The following is a 26150-nucleotide window of genomic DNA, read 5'->3' on the forward strand; positions in this document are numbered from 1 at the left end:
TCACCATGATTGGCACAGGCTTGAAGGGCCAAAGGGCCTGTTCCTGTGCTATACTGTTCTTTGCTCTTTTGGTTTGCACCTTTACTACAGTACAAGTTTCAGGAATATCCTGCATCTTATGTTCATCCACTAATCACAGAAGCCCTACAGTGCACAAGAGGTCATTCGGCCCATCCAGTCCATACTGACCCTCTTATCTTACATAGGCCCTCTTCCCTGCCACCCTATCCCCACAACCCCACACATTCCCTGTGGGTAATCCCCCTAACTTTAAAGTTTGAAGTTTATTTATTAGTGTCACAAGTTGGTTTACATTAACACTGTAAAAGAATTACTGTGAAAATTCCCGAGTCACCACACTCCGGTGCCTGTTTGGGTGCACTGAGGGAGAATTTAGCATGGCCAATACACCTAACCAGCACGTCTTTCCAACTGTGGGAGGAAACCGGAGCACCCGGAGGAAACCCACGCAAACACGGGGAGAACATGCAGACTCCGCACAGACAATGGCCCAAGCCGGGAATCGAACCCAGGTCCCTGGTGCTGTGAGGCTGCAGTGCTAACCACTGTGCCACCGTGCCAGCATCAAAACCTTGATTAGTAGACGGCTGGGTAAAGAACACAGTGGAAGGTGATTGAATCATAAACAAGCAGCCCTAAAAGCTGAGAAGACCATCGTTCATACACAAAACCTGGCCCAGTTTGGACTATTTTAACTTTGGAATGGCTTCTCCCTATAAAGCAGTGTGACAGACATGTGAAAAATGTGAGTGCTCTTGCCAATTTGCCACTTCCTTCCTTGCTGTGTGTTTCCTGTCACCAGCTGGTTGACAGTGGAATGAACAATCGAGGGGTCAATCACGAGGGGGTATAGTTTCAGGATGAGGGGCAGGAGATTCAGAAGGGAGTTGAGAAAAAACCTTTTCACTCAGAAGGTGGTGGGAATTTGGAATGCACTGCCTGGGAAGATAGTGGAGGCTGGAAACCTTACAACCTTTAAAAGATATTTGGATGGGCATTTGAAATATATTAACACTCAAGGACAAGGGAGAAGTGCTGGAGAATGGGATTAGTGCGCCTTCAGTGGAAGTTATTGTCAGTGCAGACTCGATAGCCTTTTCCGCATTATACGAGTCTATGGCCGGAATTTTACCAGCACGCTGGAATCGGGATGGGCGAGGCTCGCAGAATGGAATTCTCCATTGGCCTCGGGCGGGATTTTACGAGTCTCGCCTGAGCGAGTTCATAAAATCCTGGCCTATAACTCAATGACTCCATGAGAGCAGAAGGGAGAGAATGGTATGGGGAGTGAAGTCCAGACCTCAGAGATTTGGCAGCCATCAGTGGTAGAACTATGGAAACTGGCAATGGTCAGAAATAGACAAATGTGGAGCTCTAAGGGCCCAGGTAGGTCTACCGTACGATGGAAGAGGGATTTACCCACTGAAACATACAAAATACATTGCTTGAAAGCACAGGGTGGTGAATGGGTTCCTGTGTACAAGATCCTCACTAACTGGAATACAAAGCCCTTCTAGTTTTTTTAAATAGCGGTCTTCAGGAGAGGGGGAATTTTTTTCACTGCCAGAATCCACAATTTTGTTTTGGTCAGCTGATCAATAGCTCCCTGCGCGCTATCGCAGAGTTTTATTACCTTCTGTATCCAGGTCAGCAAACACTTGTGATGAGCAACTAAACTTTTGCAATCGCAATACTGTAACAAGGAATCGCGGTCTGACACCTCCAATTCCCGACAGATGAAGCATTCAGGAATGTCGTCTGAAATGTAAAAAAAATTACATCATGAACGAGACGTAAGTAAAGAGCATTACAAACGATTGCAATCAAACTAGCTGAATAACTAAGTGCTTATATCTGAGTTTTACCAACTCTGAACACATATCAATTGAATCGCACGTCAATTGTGTGGATGATCAGGTGTACATTGAGAGAGGTGGATACTCAGCGAGACCTTGGTGTCCTCGTGCATTAGTTGCTGAAAATAAGCGAAAAAGTACAGCAGGCAGTTAAGACGGCAAATGATATGTTGGCCTCCATAACGAGAGCATTGAGTACAGGAATAAAGATGTAGTTGTATAGGGTGTTGGTGAGGCCACACCTGCCATATTGTGTACAGTTTTGGTGTCCTTATTTGAGGAAGGGTGTCCTTGCCATAGAGCGAGTACAGCAAAGGTTTACCAGGCTGATTCCTGGGATGGCAGGTCTGTCATAAGTCGGTTAGGATTATATTCATTGGAGTTTAGAAGAGTGACAGGGGATCACCTAGAAACTGATAAAATTCTCACAGGGTTAGACAGGATAGATTCAGAAAGGGTGTTCCTAATAGTGGGGGAGTCCAGAACTAAGGGTCATCGTTTGAGGATAAGGGGTAAACCTCTTTGGACACAGATGAAGAGAAATTTCTTCACCCAGAGAGTGGTGAATGTGTGGAATTCACGACCACAGAATGTGGCTGAGGCCAAAACATTATGTGATTTCAAGAGGAAATTAGATATAGCTCTTGGGGGTTAAAGGGGAAAAGGGACATGGGGAGATCTGGGGATTAGGATATTGAGTATGATCAGCCATGATCATAGCGAATGGTGTTAAAAACTAGAACCAGAGGGCACAACATCAGGTTAAAGTGACGATCCTTTAAAACAGAGATGAGGAGGAATTTCTTCAGCCAGAGCGTGGTGAATCTGTGGAACTCTTTGCCGCAGAAGGCTGAGGAGGCCAAGTCATTGAGTGTCTTTAAGACAGACATAGATAGGTTCTTGATTAATAAGGGGACCAGGGGTTATGGGGAAAAGGCAGGAGAATGGGGATGAGAAAAATATCAGCTATGACTGAATGGTGGAACAGACTCGATGGGCCGAGTGGCCTAAATCTGCTCCTATGCCTTATGGTCTTAAGGTCTTATGGTGGAGCAGGCTCGAAGGGTCAAATGGCTTACTCGTACTAGTTTCTATGATCATGTTTATATTACATATGTCATTCATGTATATCACATGTTCAATTAGATGGGCATCACTCAAATAATTTCACTAATTGATAACAGGCTGGAGCTGCCCCGAACACAGGAATATAGGGATTAGGAACAGACATATTCAGCCCTTCGAGCCTGTCCCGCTATTCAATCAGATCAGGGCTGATCTCTCCCTGGTCTCAAATCCACCTCCCCACCTGTTCCCATATCCCTTCTTTCTTCGGAATATATCTATCTCCTTCTTGAAACCATTCAATATTTCAGACTCCACCCCGCTATGGGGCAGCGATTTCCACAAACTCACCACCCTCTGTGAGAAGTCACTCCTCCTCATCTCAGTTTTATATCTAGTGCCTTGCAACCTATACCTGTGACCTAGATTGCCCACGAGAGGAAACATTTGGTCCACAATTGCTTTATCAATCCCTCAATCAGATCCCCTCTCATCCTTCTAAACTCCACAAGTACAAGCCCAAACTCTTTAATCACTCCTCATATGTCAACCTCTTCGGCCCCAGAATCAATATGGTGAACCTCCCCTGAACTGCCACAGAGAATCCCTCTTGCACTCTGGCTAATTCTGGGTGATACTGGCTCTCCCAGGAAGTTAGTTAGATGTAACACAGCCTCTCTTCCTTGTTCTGCATCTGTAGTTTCAAGCAGAAATCCGTGTTCTGTAGTAAAATTCCAAGATTGTCGACAAGACAACATTCCAGAATTTGGAGGGAACAGGAATTAGAGATTTGTTATTCCAAAACCACAACCTTTTTCATGATTCATTCTTGGACCATAGGCCATTGTTGAAAGTTTCAAGTTTTTGGGTGTCCAGATCACCAACAATGTGTCCTGGTGCCCCCATGCTGACACTATAGTTAAGAAAGCCCACCAACACCTCTACTTTCTCAGAAGTCTAAGGAAATTTGGCATGTCAGCTACGACTCTCACCGCCTTTTACAGATGCACAGATGGACTTACTTTGCATGAAGTTGATCTTTCTCTACACCCTAGCTATGTCTGTAACACTACATTCTGCACTCTCTCATTTCCTTCTCTATGAACGGTATGCTTTGTCTGTATGACGCGCAAGAAACAATACTTCTCACTGTATGTTAACACATGCAACAATAATAAATCAAATCAAATCAAAATGGTTCGCCCTTTGCCCGTGGCGGGCGGGATGGTAAAATCCCGTTCAGGTGTTTTGGCATCTGAAAGAAGATAACTTTGATTCCGCTTCAGACAGTGCAGTCTCAGTCTCCACCGTACTTGGAGGGAGAATAAAAACACATCACTCAAAGCCACTTCCCTTTTATTAATAACGTGATTGCCACGGAATATGATTAATCTATCGGGATTGCACACTTTACAGGAATCCACATTTATATAAACAAAATATCACAGCAGTCAAGCAGGATAAGATACAGCGTGTGATTGAGTGTAATTAAGGCTGCAAACCCAATCATCCAAGCAAATAGTTTTCGCTCAACACAGAATTTTAATTTCGAAAGAAGGCCGACAGGAACAAGTAAAATGGGCGCAACCAAAAATGGCAGTGACATTATAGCGTCTTGTTCATTCCCTGATTCAGTCAGCAGGTGTTCCACTGCATTATCTTATACTTCATAAATGAGATATAAATAAGCCCTTTGGCCATTGGATTTCAGCCCAACAGAATGCCAACCCTTTCCACTAACCTTATAACTTCCATTTGAATAAGCAGACAGGATTTCTGCTCAGCAGCCCAGCCAAATAACAAGCGACCTCCGATTAGGATACCCCGCTGACCAAACTTTTCACCTCCCCCCCCCCACCCCACCCCCCCCGTTTTCTAATGTCTATTTTCTTCAGTTCAAAGTGTCCATTTTTTGACTATGTCGCTATGAAGCATCCTGGGTAATTTCTCGACATCCAAAGCGATTATGTCAATGGAGGGAGGTTGGCTGTCAAAGCCTCCTTTCACAGCAGTTTCCAAACCCCCAATCTCTGCCACCTAGCTCTACCATCCGGACAAATGTGAGGTAATGTATTTTGGAAGGTCTAATACAGATAGGAAATATACAGTAAATGGCAGGGCCCTTAAGAGCATTGATAGGCAGAGGGATCTGGGTGTACAGGTACTCAGGTCACTGAAAATGGCAACGCAGGCGGAGAAGGTAGTCAGGAAAGCATATGGTATGCCAGCCTTCATTGGCCAGGGCATTGAGTTTAAAAATTGGCAAGTCACATTGCAGCTTTACAGAACCTTAGTTAGGCCGCACTTGGAATATGGTGTTCAATTCTGGTCGTCACACTACCAGCAGGATGTGGAGGCTTTGGAGAGGGTACAGAAAAGGTTTACCAGGGTATGGAGGACATTAGCTACGAGGAGAGGGTGGAGAAACTTGGTTTGTTCTCACTGGAACAATGGAGGTTGAGGGACGACCTGATGGAAGTCTACAAGATTATGAGGGGCGTGGACAGAGTGGATAGTCAGAAGACTATCCAGAGTGGAAGAATCAGTTACTAAGGGGTGTAGGTTTAAGGTGCAAGGGGCAAGATTTAAAGGACATGTAGGAGGCAAGATTTTTACATAGAAACTGTGGATACCTGGAACTCTCTTCCGGGGGAGGTAGTGGAAGCGGATACGATAGTGACATTTAAGGGGTATTTGGACAAATACGTAAATATGTTGGGAATAGAGGGTTATAGTCCGTAGAAGGGTAGGAGGTTTTAGGTCAGACAGGCAGCATGGTCTCTGCAAGCTTGGAGGGCTGATGGACCCGCTCCTATGCTGTAATTTTCTTTGATCTTTGTTCTTTGAGATTCACCACCATCTTCTCAAGGACAATTAGGGATGGGAACAAATGCTACCTTTCAGTGATTCTCTTGTATTTCCATCGCTTCAACTAAAGACAGCAGCAGATTGGCAATGGGTGCCAATGGAGAAAACAACAGGTCACAAAGTTACTTGGCCGCTTTATGGGTGACGCTTGTGGCAAAACCTGTGTCTCCAGGATTGGTCTTCCCAGGAGAGATGCACCAAATGCAGTCACCTACACTCCACCTCCCCCCTGCCCCCAGCTCCACCCTCCCACCCCCTACAACCACCACCACACTGAAATGGATTGTTTGCTCCAAGCCCATCATCTCTCGTAGCTGGAAGGATGGCAACAAACACTAAGGACTGCTCTTCGTCCAGGACTTTTTAACCGAAGAAGAGTTGTGCCCACACTGTCGCCTTTCCTTAGGGACAGTTATAAAAGTAGAGTCATAAGAAATAGGAGCAGGAGTAGGCCATCTAGCCCTTCGAGCCTGCCCCGCCATTCAATAAGATCACGGCTGATCTGACAGTGGATCAGTTCCACTTTCCTGCTTCCTCCCCATAACCCTTAATTCCCTTGCCTATCAGAAATCTGATAGACACCCTAGAGTCACCCTAGTCCTAGATGACCGTAGGCTGTGACTTGACCTGAGGATACCTCAGGCAAGGGGCAAGGTTGAGAAGGCGGGGCCTTCATGAATACGGCACGGGAATTGAACCCACGCTGTTGGCCTCCCTCTGCATCACGAGCCAGCCGTCCAGCTCACTGAGGGGCAGTTTTGTAAATACCAGGGCTGAAGCTGATTTATGTGGCCTTAAACCCTTAACAATGCATAACTACTGGTCCAGGCGATACGAATTACTTTGAAAAAAGCTACAATAATATCACAAAAGAAAGCCCTGCCTCAGCTTGTACTGAGCCATTTTGACACACAGTTACCACTGAACGTGGTATGTTATCACTGGCAGCAGTCCAACACTTACAATAATCATTGCTACTTCACATCATCCCCGTACTATTTAGCCTAGCTTTAGACTGAGTCAAGTTGACTATAGACCAATTAAGACATGTATCACAATTACACTTTTGAACTTTTAACATAAAATGGAGTGCAGTTCAGAATAGATTCCATTCATTACTTGACACGGTAACTTGATAACAATAACACAACGATTTCTCTCTGCCTGTGATGTGATATCAGTTTTAACTGAATACTTTTCTTCTCTCCAGAGAATGAGCCCCAGCCATTGAGATGCCACAATGCACAAGCACCTCACTGTCACCAGCTCAAGCAGTGGCACCTTTGTCACCAGCCAACAGCACCGTCAACACAAGATCTATCACAGGAGGGCTCACGTTAGCAATTTATGCACATCTCGTCATGGTATCTAATAACTGGGATCACATATTCAATAGAATTGTAAATAAATCGATTTGCCTGAGATTTTTAATCAGCAGTTCTGATAGAGCGCACAGAGACAAACCTTTTTCCATTGGCAGGAGGTAACCAAAAGACATAGCTAACCAAGGGCAGAGCACAGGTAACCAGAGAACACAGGTACCCAGAGGGCAGGACACAGCTAATCAGAGAACACAGGTAATCAGAACTGCTGATTAAATATCTCAGGCAAATCGATTTATTTACAATTCTATTGAATATGTGATCCCAGTTATTAGATACCATGACGAGATGTGCATAAATTGCTAACATGAACCCTCCTGTGATAGATCTTGTGTTGACGGTGCTTTTGGCTGGTGACAAAGGTGCCACTGCTTGAGCTGGTGACAGTGAGGTGCTTGTAACCAGTGGACAGGACACAGGTAAGCAGAGGGCAGGTCAGCCAGAGGACACACAGGTAACCAGACAACAGGACACAGGTAACTAGAGAGTACGGGCAAAGGACAGGACACAGCTAAGCAGAGGACACAAGGTAACCAGATGATACAGGTAACCAGAGGACAGGACACCAGAGGTTATATTTTTCAGGTTATTGCCAAAAGAGCCGGAGGCAGATTGACAGGATTTGATTTTTACTCAGTGGGTTGTTCTGATGTGGAATGCACTGCCTGGAAGGATAAGGACACTGATTCAAATAATAACTCACAAAAAGGAACAAGATAAATACTCAAAAATAAGAAAATGCAGAGCTGTAGAGACAGGGCCGGACTTTGGGACTAATTATATAGCTCTTTCAAAGAGCTAGCACAGCCAAAATGGGTCAAATGGCCTCCCCACATGTATGATTCAATAACTATAACTTTGAGCATTTAATTTTAAGAAGATTGATTGATTGACGAAAGATTAGTCTTCAATACGTCGATTGGAAAGAAACGTGTATTGATCATTTCTTATCCCTTAATTAATTTTGCACCATGTTGAAGGTAATGTGATTAAAATCCAGTACAATCCTTCCCTTTAGATGCTGGCCTCTTGTTGAGCATGGCACAATGTCAGTGATGATGTGGGTATGCCGGCGTTGGACTGGCGTAAACACAGTAAAAAGTCTGACAACACCAGGTTTTAGTCCAACCTATTTATTTGATAATATTATCAAATAAATAGGTTGGACTAAAACCTGGTGTTGTCAGACTTTTTACAATGTCAGTGACCAGCCCTCTGATATTTCCAGTCGCCTAGTTGCACACAACGTGAACATTGTGAAAGAGAGACATGTTGCTGAAACATTATTGCCTCGCACTCACCAGGACACATGCAAGAATGCCAAATTTCAAACAAAACAATTTATACATAAAAGCAAAGGGTGCTGACTGGGAGGCAAGTCGCTTTTGTTTCGCTGAGGTGGTATTGTGGAGAAAGTAATGGGGGAACATTTGGCAGCCCAAACATTTGGGTAATTCAAAAAAGACACAAGGCTTGACCATATCCCTTTTATTTGCAGAGGACTGGTCCATGCATATGAATGTATGTTGCTTCGAGCAGGCATAAATGAGCCATGCCACAAGCTCAACTGGGTATGTTAAATTGGTTCTTAGTTGATACACTTGGGCTTGTTTAGTGGGTGCTGCCCGATGGTGGAATCACATCTAACAGGAGACATTTTCTTTTGGGTTTTGCAGGTGTGCGGACTGGTTGAGTACGGTCTGTATTCTGCCCACTGTAAGCAACCAGAGGACATGTCACCTGATTCAATCAGAGGGATATACAGCCCTCACACCTGGCCATCACTCCAGCTCTGAGATTCCGTCATGATGCTGGTCCACAGTGTGCCACACAGAATGTCTTTCTGGATCGATGGGAACATCGGATCAATGCAAATGCTGCTCACTTAGCCACTGCAGGGTAAAATGGTTTTAATTTTGACATACTTTGCCTTTCCAGGATTACTTGAGGCAGACTGGACACTTTTCAGGCTGGTGAGTGGCAGTCTCTGGCCCATTTGGGGGTTTGTTCACTGTGTATCCTGCAACGACCTGATCGGGTTAGTCACTGTCCCTCAAAGATTTCTCTACTGTGTGCTGTTTCTGCACCTCAGGGCTGAGTAGAAAATTCTGGTGCAGAGACAAACAAATTTAACATTTTGATTGCAAAATAACTGGGAAGGGTCATTATTGGACTTGAAACGTTAACTCTCTCCGCTAATGACACCAGACCGGCTGAGATTTTTCAGCACTTTCTGTTTTTATTTCTGGGTGGCATGGTGGCACAGCGGCTGCCTCACCGCGCCAGGCACCCAGGTTCGATTCCGGTCTTGGGTGGCTGACTAATGGAGTTTGCACGTTCTCCCCGTATCTGCGTGGGTTTCCTCCGGGTGCTCCGGTTTCTTGCCGCAGTCCAAAGATGCACGGGTTATGTTGATTGGCCATGCTAAATTGCCCCTTAGTGTCAGGGGAAATAGCAGGGTAATTTGTGGCTTTGTTGTCAGTGCAGGCACAGTGGGTTGGTTGCATGTCACCCTTCTGTATTGAGGGATTCTATGATTTTCAGCATTCACTGAATGCAAATGGTCGGAGCCCTATTCCAGGTGCTCCGGTTTTCTCCCACAATTCAAAAACGTGGAGGTTAAAGTGGATTGGCCATGCTAATTAGCCCTTAGTATCAGGGGGATTAGTGGGATAAGGCTTGGATGGGATTGGCGTTGGTGCAGGATCAGTGGGCCGAATGGCCTCGTTCTACACAGTCTGGATTCTATAAAATTGCCGATAAGCCAATTGGACATGGAGAGGATGTTTCCACGAGTAGGAAACCAGAGGGCACAACCTCAGGCTCAAGGGATGACCCTCTGAAACGGAGATGGGGAGGAATTTCTTCAGCCAGAGAGTGGTGAACCTGCGGAGCTCTGTCACGGAAGGCTGTGGAGGCCAGGTCATTGAGTGTCTTCAAGACAGAAATGGGTTCTTGATTAATAAGGGGATGAGTGGTTATGGGGAAAAGGCAGGAGAATGGGGATAAGAAAAATATCAGCCATGATTGAATGGCGGAACAGACTCGATGGGCAGAGTGGCCTAATTCTGCTCCTACCTCTTATGGTCTAAGGCCATTTTTATGGTGCATGGAACTGTACAAATCCCAACCTGTACGCTGACAGTAAAATTGGGCTTGTGGCAGACAATAGTAGAGAACTCATTGGTGGATTTTTCAACTGGCACTTAGAGGGAAAGGATTGTATTAGATTACCCCACCTCAAAAGTGAATTTGAGCATGGAATAGAGTATATTAAACCTTACAATGTGACTACAGATATGAACACTGTGATTGCAACATCACGAGGTAGGAGGTTAGGGGTTGGAAGAGACCTACTTGGAGAAACAACCTGAGCGAAAGGACACAATTCTTCGAGGACACCCAACGGCAAGAGGAGGCCTGGAAAAGGAGTCTGAGAAAGGAATCCCAGCGATCTAAAGTCCAAGGAACAAACCCACCTCCTGGAAACACCTGCCATGTGTGCGGTCGAAGATGAGGGTCTAGGGTCAGTCTCACTAGCCACGCAAGGACCCACAGAACCCATGAGGAGTAACACGGAGTTACCGAGGTGGACAATCACACTGGTTAGCGAGTGATTGCTGAAGGAGAAGATATTGATATGGTGCAAATATTGATGGAATCCTTTGGTGGCACATTTAGAAATAAACAGTGTTGAACGAACACACAGATACAGCATTGCTGTCAACGTGCCGGTGATATAGCATCTTCAAGAATGTGAAAGGATCCTATGCAGATGAAACACAACCTCAGTTTCTGTATCCCACAATCCCACTCGGGAACAAAGGTCCAAGCCAGTAATTGTGTGATTTTAGCACAGACTGGAAGTGAACCTTGGACCGGCTGGCTGGTATGGTTTAATACCACAATATTTACACACTGATCCACTGTTACAGCCTTAATAAAAGAAAGAACTTCAATTAAATAGAACCTTATCGTATCTCAGAAATCTCCCAAAAGCAGTTCATGAACAATTGGTTACTTTGAAGTTCAGTCGGAGTTGTTTTATGGGTAAAAGCAGGAGCCACTTTGCACACAGTGATCTCTCTCAAATAGTTATGAGGTGGACGGTCAGTTATTTTTATAGTTAATTTCATCACAGTGGCACAGTGGTTAGCATTGCTGCCTCACAATGTCAGGGACCTGGGTTCGATTCCCGGCTTGGGTCACTGTCTGCACATTCTCCCCATGTCTATGTGGGTTTCCTCCCACAGTTTGAAAGACGTGCTGGTTAGGGTGCATTGACCATGCTAAATTCCCCCTCAGTGTACCTCAGCAGGTGCTGCAGTGTGGCGACTAGGGGATTTTCACAGTAACTTCATTACAGTGTTAACGTAAGCCAACTTGTGACACTAATAAATGAACACTCATCTTTAAATTTTGTTTGACGGATAAATGTGGTTTCAGAATCTGGGAGAAACCTTCTCCTTCACATCAGTGCCATGGGATTTTGCAAGTCTCTGAAAAACAGAACATCTATCGCAGAATCTTACCAAAAAATGGCAAAGTTTAAGTTCCACACCGTCTGGTCCCTAGCAATGGGAACCAGGCATGATGGCCTCGCTGGTGGGAATGGAGGCCATTGAAGCCCCCCAAGGAGGTTGGGGGTGGGAGGTGCCCAACGGGCACTGCCAGACTGACAGTGCCAGCCTCTCACTCTGGCAGTGCCTATCAGGCACCGAGCAGTGCCAATAGGGTGGGGAGGGGACAATGCTTTGGGAGGGTGGAGTCCGGGCTGGCGGTGGGGCTGCCAATTGGGAAGCCGCCAATTGGAGAGTGGGGGGGTGGGGGGAGGTGGGGGGGGGGGGGTGGGAGATGGTGTGACCAGGAGGCCAGCGATTGGGAGATGGCAATTAGAGTGTGGGGAAGTGGTGTCAGTGTGGGGTGGAGGGGGGGTGGTTGGTTACAGTATCTGGTGGGGGGAGGTTATTATGACTCAAAGACTTGGAACAGTTGGCTCCATCTGTCACGTCCGTTGCAAATCTTTCTCAGATTTTCCTTCATGCTCTGGTCATATCCCTCATACTACGATTAACTTGAATCTGTTGAATATTAAACCAGATTGGGCAAAGGTAGGTAAACAGAACGGAGGTATGGGTCACACATCTTCTAATTAAATGGGCGAACAGGCTCAAGGGACTGACTGCATGGCCTACTTCTGTTCCTACATTGTGAAGAAATAGTCCTGCTCACATATTGTTATTAACCTCTGCACTCTTCTCTTTAGACCCCAATGGATTATTTGGTGAACATAAGTACAAATTAGTAGTTATGTAACATAAGAACATAAGAAATAGGAGCAGGAGTAGGCCATCTAGCCCCTCGAGCCTGCCCCGCCATTCAATAAGATCATGGTTGATCTGATAGTGGGTTCAATTCTACTTACCCGCCTGTTCTCCATAACCTTTAATTCCCTTATTGGTCAAAAATCTATCTACCTGTGACTTAAACATATTTAACGAGGTAGCCTCCACTGCTTCAATGGACAGAGAATTCCAAAGATTCACCACCCTCTGGGAGAAGAAGCTCCTCCTCAACTCTGTTCTAAATTGACTCCCCCTTATTTTGAGGCTGTGCCCTCTAGTTCATGTTTCCATTCTAAGTGGAAATAACCTCTCTACCTCTACCCTATCTAGCCCCTTCATTATCTTATATGTCTCTATAAGATCTCCTCTCAGCCTTCTAAACTCCAACAAGTACAGGCCCAGTCTACTCAATCTCTCCTTATAAGCTAACCCCCTCATCTCTGGAATCAACCTGGTGAACCTTCTCTGCACTCCCTCCAAAGCTAATATATCTTTTCTTAAATAAGGGGACCAAAATTGCACACAGTACTCTAGGTGTGGCCTCACCAGTACCTTGTACAATTGCAGCAAGACCTCCCTGCTTTTATATTCCATCACCCTCGCGATAAAGGCCAACATTCCATGTGCCTTCTTGATCACCTGCTGCACCTGCAAACTGAGCTTTTGTGATTCATGCACAAGGACCCCCAGGTCCCTCTGCACAGTAGCATGTTGTAATTTTTCACTATTTAAATAATAGTCCATTTTACTGTTATTCCTTCCAAAGTGGATAACCTCACACTTGCCAACGTTATTCTCCATCTGCCAGATCCTCGCCCACTCACTTAGCCTATCCAAATCTCTCTGCAGACTTTCTGCGTCCTCCACACAATTTGCTTTCCCACTCATCTTTGTGTCATCCGTGTAACGAGCCACACAGAGCAGAAGGATGGTGTTTCTTGGTCTATTTGAGTTTGTTAGACGAGGCCAGTGGTGGTAGTAAAGGTTTTGGGGCAGGCCATAATGCTCCCAGGTCATCAATCAGGCCCCCTATTCCATTTTTGAGGTTTACAGCATGGAAACAAGCCCTTCGGCCCATCTTGTCCATGCCAAACCCCTGAAGCTCTGACCTGGGCTTGGAAGCTTATCAGTGACAGGAATTTGGCTGTGTTGCCTCTCAGACGATTGTGTGTTAAGGCCCCCAAACTGGAATCTGAGCACATGACACTTCAGCACTGAGGCTGGAGAGTATTGCACTATTTCTCAGGTGAGTTATTAAAGTGAAGTCCCATTAGCTCTCTGAGGTGGCTTTAGAAGATCTCGGGGTATTAACCTCAGATGGGCAGCAGAGATCTTCTGGCCAATATTTATCTCTCACCCCACATCACCCAGCCTGATGAGGTGGCCATCTATTTTGTTACTGAGGAACCTTATTGTCCGCAAATTACTTGTCGGATTTACTTTACAACAGTGAACACATTACAAAAAATGCTTAGTGCTTCAGGGTGTTCTGGGATCCCACAAGATACAGAATAAATACAATTCTTTTATTCATTTGTGGGACATGGGCATCGCTGGCTAGCTAGCATTTATTGTCCATCCCTAGTTGCCCTTGAGAAGATGGTGGTGAACTCTTTCTTGAATCACTGCAGTCCAAGTGCTGTAGGTTGACAACTAGGGGATTGTCACAGTAACTTCACTGCAGTGTGAATGTTAGCCTACTTGTGACACTAATAAATAAACTTTAGTTTTACTGTTTATTATGATGTTGCTTGAGGGATCGACATTGGCCAGGATATCAGATCTAACTCCTCTTGCTCACCTTTGAAATGGCAGCTTGGATCATCTACATCCACCTGTGAGTACTGTGAGTTTAAACTTTTACAGATGCACCATAGAAAGCATTCTTTCTGGTTGTATCACAGCTCGGTATGGGCTCCTGCTCTGCCCAAGACCGCAAGGGACTACAAAAGGTCACAAATGTAGCCCAATCCATCTCGCAAACCAGCCTCTCATCCAATGACTCTGTCTACACTTCCCGCTGCCCCAGAGAAGCAGCCGGTATAATTAATGATCCCACGCATTCTCTCTTCCACCTTCTTCCATTGAGAAGAAGACGCAAAAGTCTGAGATCACACACTAACCGACTCAAGCACAGCTTCTTCCCTGCTGCTGTTAGACTTTTGAACAGACCTACCTTACATTAAGTTGATCTTTCCCTGCACCTAGCTTTGTCTGTAACATTACATTCGGCAAACTTACCTATCCTTCCTCCCAACGCCCCCCCTCCCCATGCACTTTATGCATGGCATGTTCTGTCTGTATAGCATGTAAGAAACAATGCTTTTCACTGTATCCTGATAGATGTGACAATAATAAATCAAATCAAACCAAAAATCTTAGCCAAAAGTCAGGACCTCTGGCAATGCGGCACTCCTTCAATACTGTACCAGAGAGCCAACCCTCACAGTTTGGTGTTCCCTGTCTCCCGTGGAGTTGGGTTTGGTTTTCCGTCTCAGGAAAGCATTATGTACTAAGCCGCCGCTAGCACTGATATACACAGGCATCATCGCTTTTTTTAATGAAGGATAGAAGTGGGGATGAGAAATGGATGAAGGCAAATATTCCAAAGCTCTTTCTCCACCTGTCTGCGTTATTCTACAGTCACTCCAATTGTTGGGGACTCCTCCAGCTGTACAAATATATAAAGCACAATGGTCAGCATGAACCGGCTGGGCCGAAGGGCCAGTTTCTGTGTTGTATTGCTTCGTTGGTCACTGGTATAGTGCCAGAAGATTGGAGGTTCGTTGGTCACCGGTATAGTGCCAGAAGATTGGAGGTTCGTTGGTCACCGGTATAGTGCCAGAAGATTGGAGGTTCGTTGGTCACCGGTATAGTGCCAGAAGATTGGAGGTTCGTTGGTCACCGGTATAGTGCCAGAAGATTGGAGGTTAGCGAATGTTGTCCCATTGTTTAAGAAGGGGAACAGAGACTTCCCCGGGAATTATAGACCAGTGAGTCTTACTTCTGTTGTGGGTAAGGTTTTAGAAAAAATTATTAGGGATAGGATTTATAGTTATTTGGAGAGTAATGAAGAGGTTATTGCAGAAGGTCAGGGGACATGGAGTTGGGGGTAGGGTGTTAGCGTGGATAGAGGATTGGTTGTCAAATAGGAGGCAGAGAGTGGGGGTCAATGGGTGCTATTCGGATTGGCGGATGGTGACTAGTGGGGTGCCCCAGGGGTCGGTGCTGGGGCCTCAGCTATTTACCATTTATATAGATGATCTGGAGGAGGGAACCGAGTGCAGGGTGTCGAAATTTGCTGATGACACCAAGATTGGGGGAACGGCAAATTGTGCGGAGGGTGTGGAGAGTCTGCAGAAGGATCTAGATAGGCTGGGCGAATGGGCCAGGAAATGGCAAATGGAATTTAATGTTGGCAAGTGTGAGGTGGTCCACTTTGGTAGGAAGAATGGTAGGAAGGACTATTACTTACGTGGCGAAAAACTGCAGCAGGCGACGGTGCAGAGGGACCTCGGGGTCCTTGTGCATGAGTCGCAAAAACCCAGCTTGCAGGTGCAGCAGGTGGTCAGGAAGGCGAATGGGATGCTGGCCTTCATAGCGAGGGGGATTGAATATAAAAGTAGGGAGGTCTTGCTGCAGCTGTATAGGGCATTGGTGAGGCCGCAGCTGGAGTACTGTGTGCAGTTTTGGGCGCCGCACCTGCGCAAGGATATTTTGGCCCTGGAGGGAGTGCAGAGGAGGTTTACTAGGCTGATACCGGAGTTGAGGGGATTGAGCTATGAGGAGAGGCTGAATAAACTAGGCTTGTACTCGTTAGAGTTTAGAAGAATGAGGGGAGATCTCATTGAGACGTATAAGATGATGAATGGGATGGATAGGATAGAGGTGGAGAGACTCTTCCCGCTCAAAAAAGACAGTAGGACTAGGGGGCACAGCCTCAAGATAAAGGGGAGGCGGTTTAGAACGGAGTTGAGGAGGAACTTCTTCACTCAAAGGGTGGTGAATCTCTGGAATTCTCTGCCCGTTGAAGTGGTGGAGGCTGCCTCGCTAAATATTTTTAAGAAGCAGGTTGATGGGTTTTTGATAAGAGAAGGGATTAAGGGTTATGGGGAGAGGGCGGGAAAGTGGAACTGAGCCACGACAGATCAGCCATGATCTTATTGAATGGCGGGGCAGGCTCGAAGGGCTAGATGGCCTACTCCTGCTCCTATTTCTTATGTTCTTATGTTCTTATGAAATGATTAGAGATAGTCAGCATGGTTTTGTGGAGGGTAGGTCGTGCCTTACTAACCTTATTGAGTTTTTTGAGAAAGTGACCAAAGAGGTGGATGGGGGTAAGGCAGTTGACGTGGTGTATTTGGACTTTAGTAAGGCGTTTGATAAGGTTCACCATGGAAGCCTTCTGCAGAAATTGCAGAAGTGTGGGATTGAGGGTGATTTAGGAAATTGGATTAGGAATTGGCTGACAGATAGGAGACAGAGGGTAGTGGTTGATGGTAAGTATTCGACATGGAGTTCAGTTACGAGTGGTGTGCCTCAGGGATCTGTTTTGGGGCCGCTGCTGTTTGTAATTTTTATAAATGATCTGGATGAGGGTACAGCTGGGTGGATTAGTAAATTTGCTGATGACACCAAAGTCAGAGGTGTGGTAGATAGTGAGGAAGGGTGTCTTAGTCTACAGGGAGACTTGGTCAAGTTGCAGAGCTGGGCCGAGAGGTGGAGGATGGAGTTTAATGCGGAAAAGTGTGAGGTAATTCACTTTGGTAGGAATAATGGATGTGTAGCGTATAGGGCTAACGGTAGGACTCTGAATAGTGTGGATGAACAGAGGGATCTAGGTGTATGTGTACATAGATCCCTGAAAGTTGGGAATCAAGTAGATAGGGTTGTTAGGAAGGCATACGGTGTCTTGGCGTTTATTGGTAGGGGGATTGAATTTAACAGCCACAGCGTCATGTTGCAACTGTACAAAACTCTGGTGCGGCCGCACTTGGAGTACTGTGTGCAGTTCTGGTCCCCACATTATAGGAAGGATGTGGAGGCTTTGGAGAGGGTGCAGAGGAGGTTTACCAGGATGTTGCCTGGTATGGAGGGGAGGTCCTATGAGGAGAGACTGAGGGATTTGGGGTTGTTTTCGTTAGAAAGAAGGCGGCTGCGAGGGGACCTTATTGAAACATATAAGATGATTAGAGGTTTAGATAGGGTGGACAGTGATAGCCTTTTTCCTCGGATGGAGAAAGCTAGCACGAGGGGGCATAGCTTTAAATTAAGGGGTGGTAGTTATAGGACGGATGTCAGGGGTAGGTTCTTTACCCAGAGGGTGGTGAGAGATTGGAATGCCCTGCCTGCTGCAGTTGTAAATGCGCCTAGTTTGGGAGCGTTTGAGATCCGTGGATAGGTTTATGGATGGAAAGGGTTTGGTTTAGGTTAGAGGGTCATTGCTTTTTAACTGGTCGGCACAACATCGTGGGCCGAAGGGCCTGTTCTGCGCTGTAATGTTCTATGTTCTATGATTCTATGGGTGGGATTTTACAGCCTCGCTCGGGCGAGACCAGAAATTCCCACCCAAGGTGAACGGAGATTTCCGTTGTCCGACCCTCGCCTGCGCCGATTCCGTGGCGATCGAGGTGGTAGGGTTCCAGCCCATGACTCAAAACCTCTGCTCAATAAAAGGACCAGAGGAATCTCTGACTCGGGAACACTCTCACTCCGGCCAGATAAAGAGAGCGACAAGTTTAAGAGTCTGTGATGGTGGGGGGGAAAGAAGCAGCAGAAAATGAGAAAATAACTCACTCCAGTAAAAATGTCTGGGGAATTACTGCAACACTTTGAGCAAATCCTATTTATTTGCAGGTTTAGTTAGGAAACAAACATATTTTTAATATAAAAAAAAGCCTCCGATCAATCAAACATGTTTTTAAAACTCCATTGTGGGATGGAAAAAGACTCCAACAGTGGCGTAAACATTCCATTCTATATTACTCATGAGCCCAGATGGAAATTCCTTCAGATTACAGCACAGCGCAGCTAGAATCCCCACAATTACTTATGTTACATGGCTGCCTTAACCCTGTAACATTATGTCATAAGTAGTGCATCTCTAACACGGCTGGGGTAAGGAGTGGATCCGTCAACCTCTGCTCACTATGTGAGGTCTGTGGTGGAACTGCGTTCGAACATTCCAAGGTCCTGGGGTTCAAGGACATTGGAGGTAGAGGGGGCAGGCAGGAGCTTGTTGGGAAAAGTGCGCAGTGAGAGCACAGCTAAGCCCACTGGTTCTCGAGCAAGCAGTGCATTGTTACTCTCGATACGGCAGACTCAGTCATTAAAGCATTCCAGAGCCATTAATTATTGTTAAAAGGGTACCTGAAGTTAATGATTTATTTCAGGGAATCAGTGACTGGGTATAAAGTACACTGGATAACGACAACAGGGTTAAACACTTCACACTCGATGGTGTAGCACATAGGTGCCCCTAACAAGCTGGGATGACAGTTCACCACATGCCAAGCTCTGGCTACAGGTCATGCCCGGTGTTGTGAGACTTCTTACTGTGCTTGTTCCCGGTCCAATGCCAGCATCTCCACATTACAGGTCAGGCCACCAGGGGGTGTGCAAGGCAGAGGCCAACAGGAGAAAAAGCAGCACCTGATCTTGCATTGTCCACCTTCCAATGGTAGATCTTGACCAACATGTTAAAGCAAGGCCCGACACTTTGATAATTAATGTGACTGTTACTGATCTGTATGGGAATTATTTTTAAGAGCGGAGAGTTTAATTTTAAGCTGGAGCGCCTCTTTCTGTCCCACATTAATTTACGGCCTTCCAGACACTCAATAACTCACACGGATTTATTTTAAAGGCGCAGATACTCCAACCAGCACCCGAGAAATGTAAACATAAACTGGCCAACCCAGCTGACACAGAGCCCGTGATAGAGAATCAGTCTCCGATTAATAATCAGGCAACATAATTAATCTTCCATATCGATGCAGAAACCAGCACCGAAGAATGATGGCTTCTGTGTTTTGATTTTTGCTTTAGAATTGATTTCAGTCCGAGAATGATGGCGCAGTGGAGGAGGAGAGAGAAGAGAAACTAGACGGGGTACAAAGAGACAGAGACAAGGCGCTAACTCGGTTAGCGTGACTCAAAAGTTAACAAGTCGCATGGTCCAGCTGGGATGCATCCCAGGTTGCTGAGGGAAGTGAGAATAGAGATAACAGAGGTTCTGAGCACCATCTTCCAGTCCTCCTTGGATGTTGAAGGGGCGTAAATGGGCTGGACTGGTTAGGTGCATTGACCACGCTACATTCTCCCTCAGTGTACCCAAACAGGTGCCAAAGTGTGGCGACTAGATGATTTTCACAATAACTTCATTATAGTGTTAATGTAAGCCGACTTGTGACACTAATAAATAAACTTTACTTAGAACATAGAACATTACAGCGCGGCACAGGCCCTTTGGTCCTCAATGTTGCGCCGACTTACGAAACCAATCTAAAGCCCATCTAACCTACAGTGTTCCAATGTCATCCATATGTTTATCCAATGACCATTTAAATGCCTTTAATGTTGGCGACTCTGCTACTGTTGCGGGCAGGGCATTCCACGCCCTTACTACTCTCTGAGTAAAGAATTTTTTGTTTTGCTTGGAGAGATTGTGAATGTTACATCCCTGTTCACAATAGAGAGATGAACGATTTGTTTTGGCAATGTGTCATATCTGACCTTGGGTAGCTCATCGGTGCCGCTGCTGGGTTTGTCCACTATATTTTTGTTAGAGCCCACCCTGCTGGCGATTTTAGTTTTTAAAAAGCCCTCCTGATTTTCAAACATAGACACGGAAGCACTCCTACACACGGAACTGCCCCCCATGCCAGCCCATGGAAATCCGCCCCCTCCCTCTACACATAACTCCTGCACCCATAGAATTATCCCCCCTCCACAGAACATCTAGCCAGTACCACCCCTGGCTTTGCCTGGGCAGTGCCAGGGAGCATTGTCTGAGCAGTACCAGGGTACTGATTGCCTGAGCAAAGACCCTCCCCCCACACCCCTCCCCCCACTCACCCCCGAGACTGTCCACATCTGATTTGAATTAATTTATTATTGTCACAGCTAGTATACAGCTAGTAGTGTACAGTGAAAAGTATTATTTCTCGTGTGCCATCCAGGCAACGCATATCATTCAGAGACAAAGAGAAGAGAGATTGCAGGATGTGGTATTTTTGTCACAGCTAAAGTGTAGAGAAAGATCAACTTAATACAAGGTAAGTCCATTCAAAAGTCTGACAGCAGCAGGGAAGAAGCTGTTCTTGAATCAGTTGCTATGGGACCTCAGACTTTTATATCTTTTTCTCCAACTGGTTTGCTAATGTCCTTTAAGAAAGGGAATCTATCTTCCTTACCTGGTCTGGCCTACTTACGACTCCAGACCCACAACTATGTGGTTGACTCTTAAATGCCTTCAGGGATGAGCAATAAATGCTGATCCAGCCAGCAATGCCCACATCCCGTGAAACAATAAGATCTGAGTGTCACAGTTTAGGAAGGATGTCAAGGTCCCAGAGAGGTTCAGAGGAGGTTCCCAGGATGATATGAGAGATGAGCAAAATCACACAAAAGGTGTGGCACTAAATTGGACAACTATTCTAAAGATTCACAAGCCTTGAGTGAAGAAATTTCTCCTTGTCTCAGTCCTAAACGATCAACCCTCTTGACCTGAAACTGGGCCCTCCATGTTCTAGATCTAAAGGCGCAATATTTGGCACTGCTGCCTCAAAGCGCCGGAGACCCGGGTTTGATTCCGGCCTTAAGTGACTGTTGATGATGAGTTTGCACATTCTCCCCGTATCTATTTGGGTCCACTATCAGATAGTTGATGGGTGTATAACTAATAACACAGGGAATGATGTCCTGTACTTGGAAGAACACAACATCAAAAAACAATAGAGGGATGGTATTGCAGATTGGTTGGCTGATCAGTGAAACTAGATATTAAAATCTCTCTCTCCTTTGTTTTGATTTGATTTGATTGGATTTATTATTGTCACATGCGACACAGACAAAGCATACCATACGCAGAGAAGGAAACAAGAGTGATCCGGTTTCCTCTCACACTCCAAAAGATGCCCAGGTTAGGTGCCCTGGCCATGCTAAATTGCTCATCAGTGTCCAAAAGATGTACAGGTTAGGTGCATTGGCTGTGGTAAATTACCCCTTAATGAACAAAAGATATGCCGATTAGGCAGATTAGCCACGATCAATGCACAGAGTTATGGGGATAGGGAGGGGGTGTGGGCCTAGGGTCCTTTTGGAGAGTCAATGCAGGCTCGATGGGCTGAATGGCCTAGTTATGCACTATAGGGATTCTATCGATCTTCCTGATAGAGGTTTATAAAGGTGTTGAGAGGTATAGATTGGGTGGATTCTCAGAGGCTATTTCCCAGGGCTGAAATGGTCACTACGAGAGGACACAGGTTTAAGGTGTTGGGGAGTGGGTACAGAGGAGATGTCAGGGGTAAGTTTTTCACTTAGAGGTGGTGAGTGAGTGGAATCGGCTGCCGTTGGTGGTGGTGGAGGCGAACTCGTTGGGGTCTTTTAAGAGACTGCTGGATGAGTACATGGGATTTACGGGGATTGAGGGTTATAGGTAGGCCTAGTAGGTAGGGATATGATCCATGCAACTTGTGGGCCGAAGGGCCTGTTTGTGCTGCAGTTTTTCTATGTTCTATCTTCTATGTTCCAGCCAGGGAAAGAACATATCAGTGTCTATCCTCTCAATCTCGAATATTTCAATGAGATCATCTCTCAGTCGGCCTAATATACTCCATTCCTCATCCGAGCACCAACATTTCATCCCAGGGACCAAACCATTAAATCTTCCCCTCCTCCTTAGATACGGAGACCAACATTGTAAATGCTGTTCCAGATATAGTTTCAGCAAAGCCCTGCACAACTGTAATGAGTCTTGACTTCTGGATTCCAATCACTCCGCAACAAAAGCCAACATGCTATTTACTGTCCTAATTGCTTGCCATACCTGTCTGGCAACTTCTTCTGTTTGTTGTGCAAGCACACCAAAGAACACCAATATTTACAAGACATGAACGTGAGATCAAAATCAGGCAAAGTCTTGGAGGTGAAAATTGGGGGCTTATTGATTGCATGCTCAGAAGCTCATATCGGACCAAAGGTGAATAATCTAGTTCACTCTGTGCACAGCTACCTGTTTAAAATTTATTCGTTAGTGTCACAAATAGGCTTACATTAACACTGCAATGAAGTTACTGTGAAAATCCCCTAGTCGCCGCATCGAGTACATTGAAGGAGAATTTAGCATGGCCAATGCACCTAACCAGCGCATCTTTCGGACTGTGGGAGGAAACCAGAGCACCTGGAGGAAACCCACGCAGACACAGGAAGAACGTGCTGAGTCTGCACAGACACTGATCCAAGCTGGGAATCAAACTCGGATCCGTAGCGCTGTGAGGCAGCAGCGCTAAGCAGGACCAGCAAGGGAGCCAATGGCAACCTAACAATAAGTCCTGGCCTTATATCTCTTTCTATTTGGGTCCACTATCAGATAGTTGATGGGTGTATAACTAATAACACAGGGAATGATGTCCTGTACTTGGAAGAACACAACATCAAAAAACAATAGAGGGATGGTATTGCAGATTGGTTGGCTGATCAGTGAAAATAGATATTAAAATCTCTCTCTCCTTTGTTTTGATTTGATTTGATTGGATTTATTATTGTCACATGCTACACAGACAAAGCATACCATACGCAGAGAAGGAAACAAGAGGGTGCAGGGTGTAGTGTTACAGTCAAAGCTAGGGTGTAGAGAAAGATCAACTTAATGCGAGGTAGGTCCATTCAAAAGTCTGACAGCAGCAGGGAAGAAGCTGTTCTTGAGTCAGTTGGTACGTGACCTCAGACTTCTTTATCTTTCTCCCGATGGAAGAAGGTGGAAGAGAGAATGTCCGGGGTGCGTAAGGTCCTTGATTTTGCTGGCCACTATTCTGAGACAGAAGAGTAGATTGAGTCAATGGATGGGAAGCTGGTTTGTGTGATGGATTGGGCTACATTCATGACCTTTTGTAGTTTCTTGCAGTCTTGGGCGGAGCAGGAGCCCATACCAAGCTGTGATACAACCAGAAAGAGTGCTTTCTATGTTGCATCTGTAAAAGTTGGTGAGAGTTGTAGCTGACGTGTCAAATTTCCTTAATCTTCTGAGAAAGTAGAGGCATTGGTGGGCTTTCTTAACTATAGTGTTGGCAATCCGGACACTGAAAAACTTGAAGCTTTTAACATTTCTACTTCTGTATTCTGGTTTTGGTGGCTAACTTCCACGAACGTATTTTGACATGGAATTGAATCTCAGAATGTGATTCTGCTTTCCTTGCATACTTGCTCGCATCTATTTGTTGGGTAAGCTTTAGCCTTTGTGTCCAACTAGTCCAAGTGCTGGATCGAACCAAGAGCTGGTTATATGGCCGGGTGGAGTATAGCAGCAAGACTTCAGCTTGGAATCAGTGCAGAAGGAGGCCATTCAGCTCATCAAGTCTGCACCAACTCTCTGAAAGAGCATGTAGTCAGGACTACGTGTCTCAAATTTCCAGGATTGCGTGCAGGGCCAAGGAAATGGCATCTGCTGCAAACCTGTTGCAGCAGTAGGCGAACTCTAGTGGATCCAGGCCGTCTGGGAGGCCATGACTAACCTTTCGAAGGACTCCATAATGATGGATGTCAGAGCCATCAGACGATAGTCAATAAGGCATGCTGCCTGGCTTTTCTTTGGTACTGAGATGGCGATTGTCTTCTTGAAGCAGATCAGGACCTCAGGTTGCTATAAAGAGAGGTTGAAGATACTCTCGGCAGCTGACTTGCGCAGGATCTGAGTGCATGTCCCAGTATCCCATCCAGACCAGTCACTATCCGTGGGTTGACCTTCGAGAAGGCTGCTCTGATATCTGCAATGGTGACCTCAGATACAGGTTCATCCGAGGCGTCCAGGGTGGAGGGCATGCTCTCGCTGACCTCTTGCTCAAAATGGACATAGAATGCATTGAGCTCATCACAGAGGGGTGCATTGGAGCTGGCGATTTTACATGCCTTCATCTTGGAGCTGGTTATGTCTTGCAGACCTTGCCACAGTCAGCGTGGGATGGTGTGGTTAGCCTAGGACTCTAACTTTGTCCGGGTATTGTCTTTTGGCATCTTTGATGGATCTTCTTAGATCAAATCTGGCTCAGATCATATCATATCAATGCTCTTAACATCCATTGAATCACTTTGAAGTGTGGAGATTGTGATGTCTCACAGCTATAGAGTCATAGAACCCTACGGAACAGAAGGAGGCCATTCAGCCCATCAAGCCTAATCCTACCCAGGCCCTATACCTATAACCCTAGCTAGTCCCCTTGACACTAACAGGCAATTTAGCATGGTCAATGCACCTAACCCACTTATCTTTGGACGTGGGAGGAAACCAGAGCACCCAGAGGAAACCCAGACACGGGGAGAATGTGCAACCTCCAAACAGACAATGACCCGAGTCTGGAATTGAACCTGGGTCCCTGGCGCTGTGAGGCTGAAGTGCTAACCACTGTGCCACAATGCTGCCCCATTCAGTGGTCATTCTGATCTAACAAACAGCAATGAGATGGTTGCCCATTCCATTTGTTGCTTTGGAAAGTGCTTGATGATTGAGGAATAGTGAGCAGGAGGGCGGGAAGACTCCTGATCCCAAACCAGCACAGCCAGATCAATTTGACCTCACATCAGGATGATAAGGCACCATGTCCCTGATATCAATATCTCCGGATGTTGATAAACCTGGCTTTTGAAGATTGTCACAAGGTCCAAACTGGTACTTAGTAGTTCTTACTTCCATTTGAAATTATTTGAATAGCCACAAAACTAGAAAGCATGTATATCGCCACAGAGCAACATTGCATACAAGTTTACCAATGATGTATTTCAATGTGTTTGCCAAATAATCTTTTCATAGAATCATAGAATTCCTACAGTCCAGAGGTAGGCCACTCGGCCCATCAAGTCTGCACTGGCCACAATCCCACCCAGGCCCTATTCCTGTAATCCCACATATTAACTCTGCTAATCTCCCTAAGTCTAGGGTCAATTTAGCCCAGCCAATTAATCTAACCTGCATATCTTTGGACTGTGGGAGCAAACCGGACCACCTGGAGGAAACCCACATGGACACAGGGAGAATGTGTAAACTCCACACAGACAGTGACCCAAGCTAGGAATTGAACCTGGGTCCCTGGCACTGTGAGGCAGCAGTGCTAACCACTGTGCCACCGTGCTGCCCCATGGAGCCAGGAAGAAAAGATGTCTCACCCGTCAAATGTCCAGAAATGGGTCGGTGGAATATTTGTTCTGAGTTGGTTCCTTATCTCTTCTTTTTGCCAGTTTTACCCTATCTCCTTCTTCCTGTCGATGAATTCCTATCGAACGTAGATCAATGTCTGATATACCTTTGGAATTGGGGTTCTTTCTCACAGATGAGTACTGGCTGGTAGTGTAATCAGGCCCTTACCCAACACCGGACACAAATTCACCAGCCTGTTGGATGG

At 45.8% G+C, this 26150-nt stretch overlaps 1 protein-coding gene across 1 annotated transcript in view; it reads right to left on the reverse strand.

Moving 5' to 3' along the window:
* The window catches only part of LOC145348300 (uncharacterized), a 234426-nt gene that overhangs the window by 198094 nt on the left and 10182 nt on the right, over positions 1-26150 (reverse strand). Inside the window, exon 2 of the mRNA XM_080196501.1 lies at positions 1655-1779. Coding sequence (XP_080052627.1) covers positions 1655-1779 — 125 coding nt within the window. The remainder of the gene's footprint in view (positions 1-1654; positions 1780-26150) is intronic.

The sequence above is a fragment of the Carcharhinus amblyrhynchos genome, chromosome 9 (genome assembly GCF_965287045.1).
Source record: "Carcharhinus amblyrhynchos chromosome 9, sCarAmb.v2.hapA, whole genome shotgun sequence".
Classification (NCBI taxonomy): domain Eukaryota; kingdom Metazoa; phylum Chordata; class Chondrichthyes; order Carcharhiniformes; family Carcharhinidae; genus Carcharhinus; species Carcharhinus amblyrhynchos.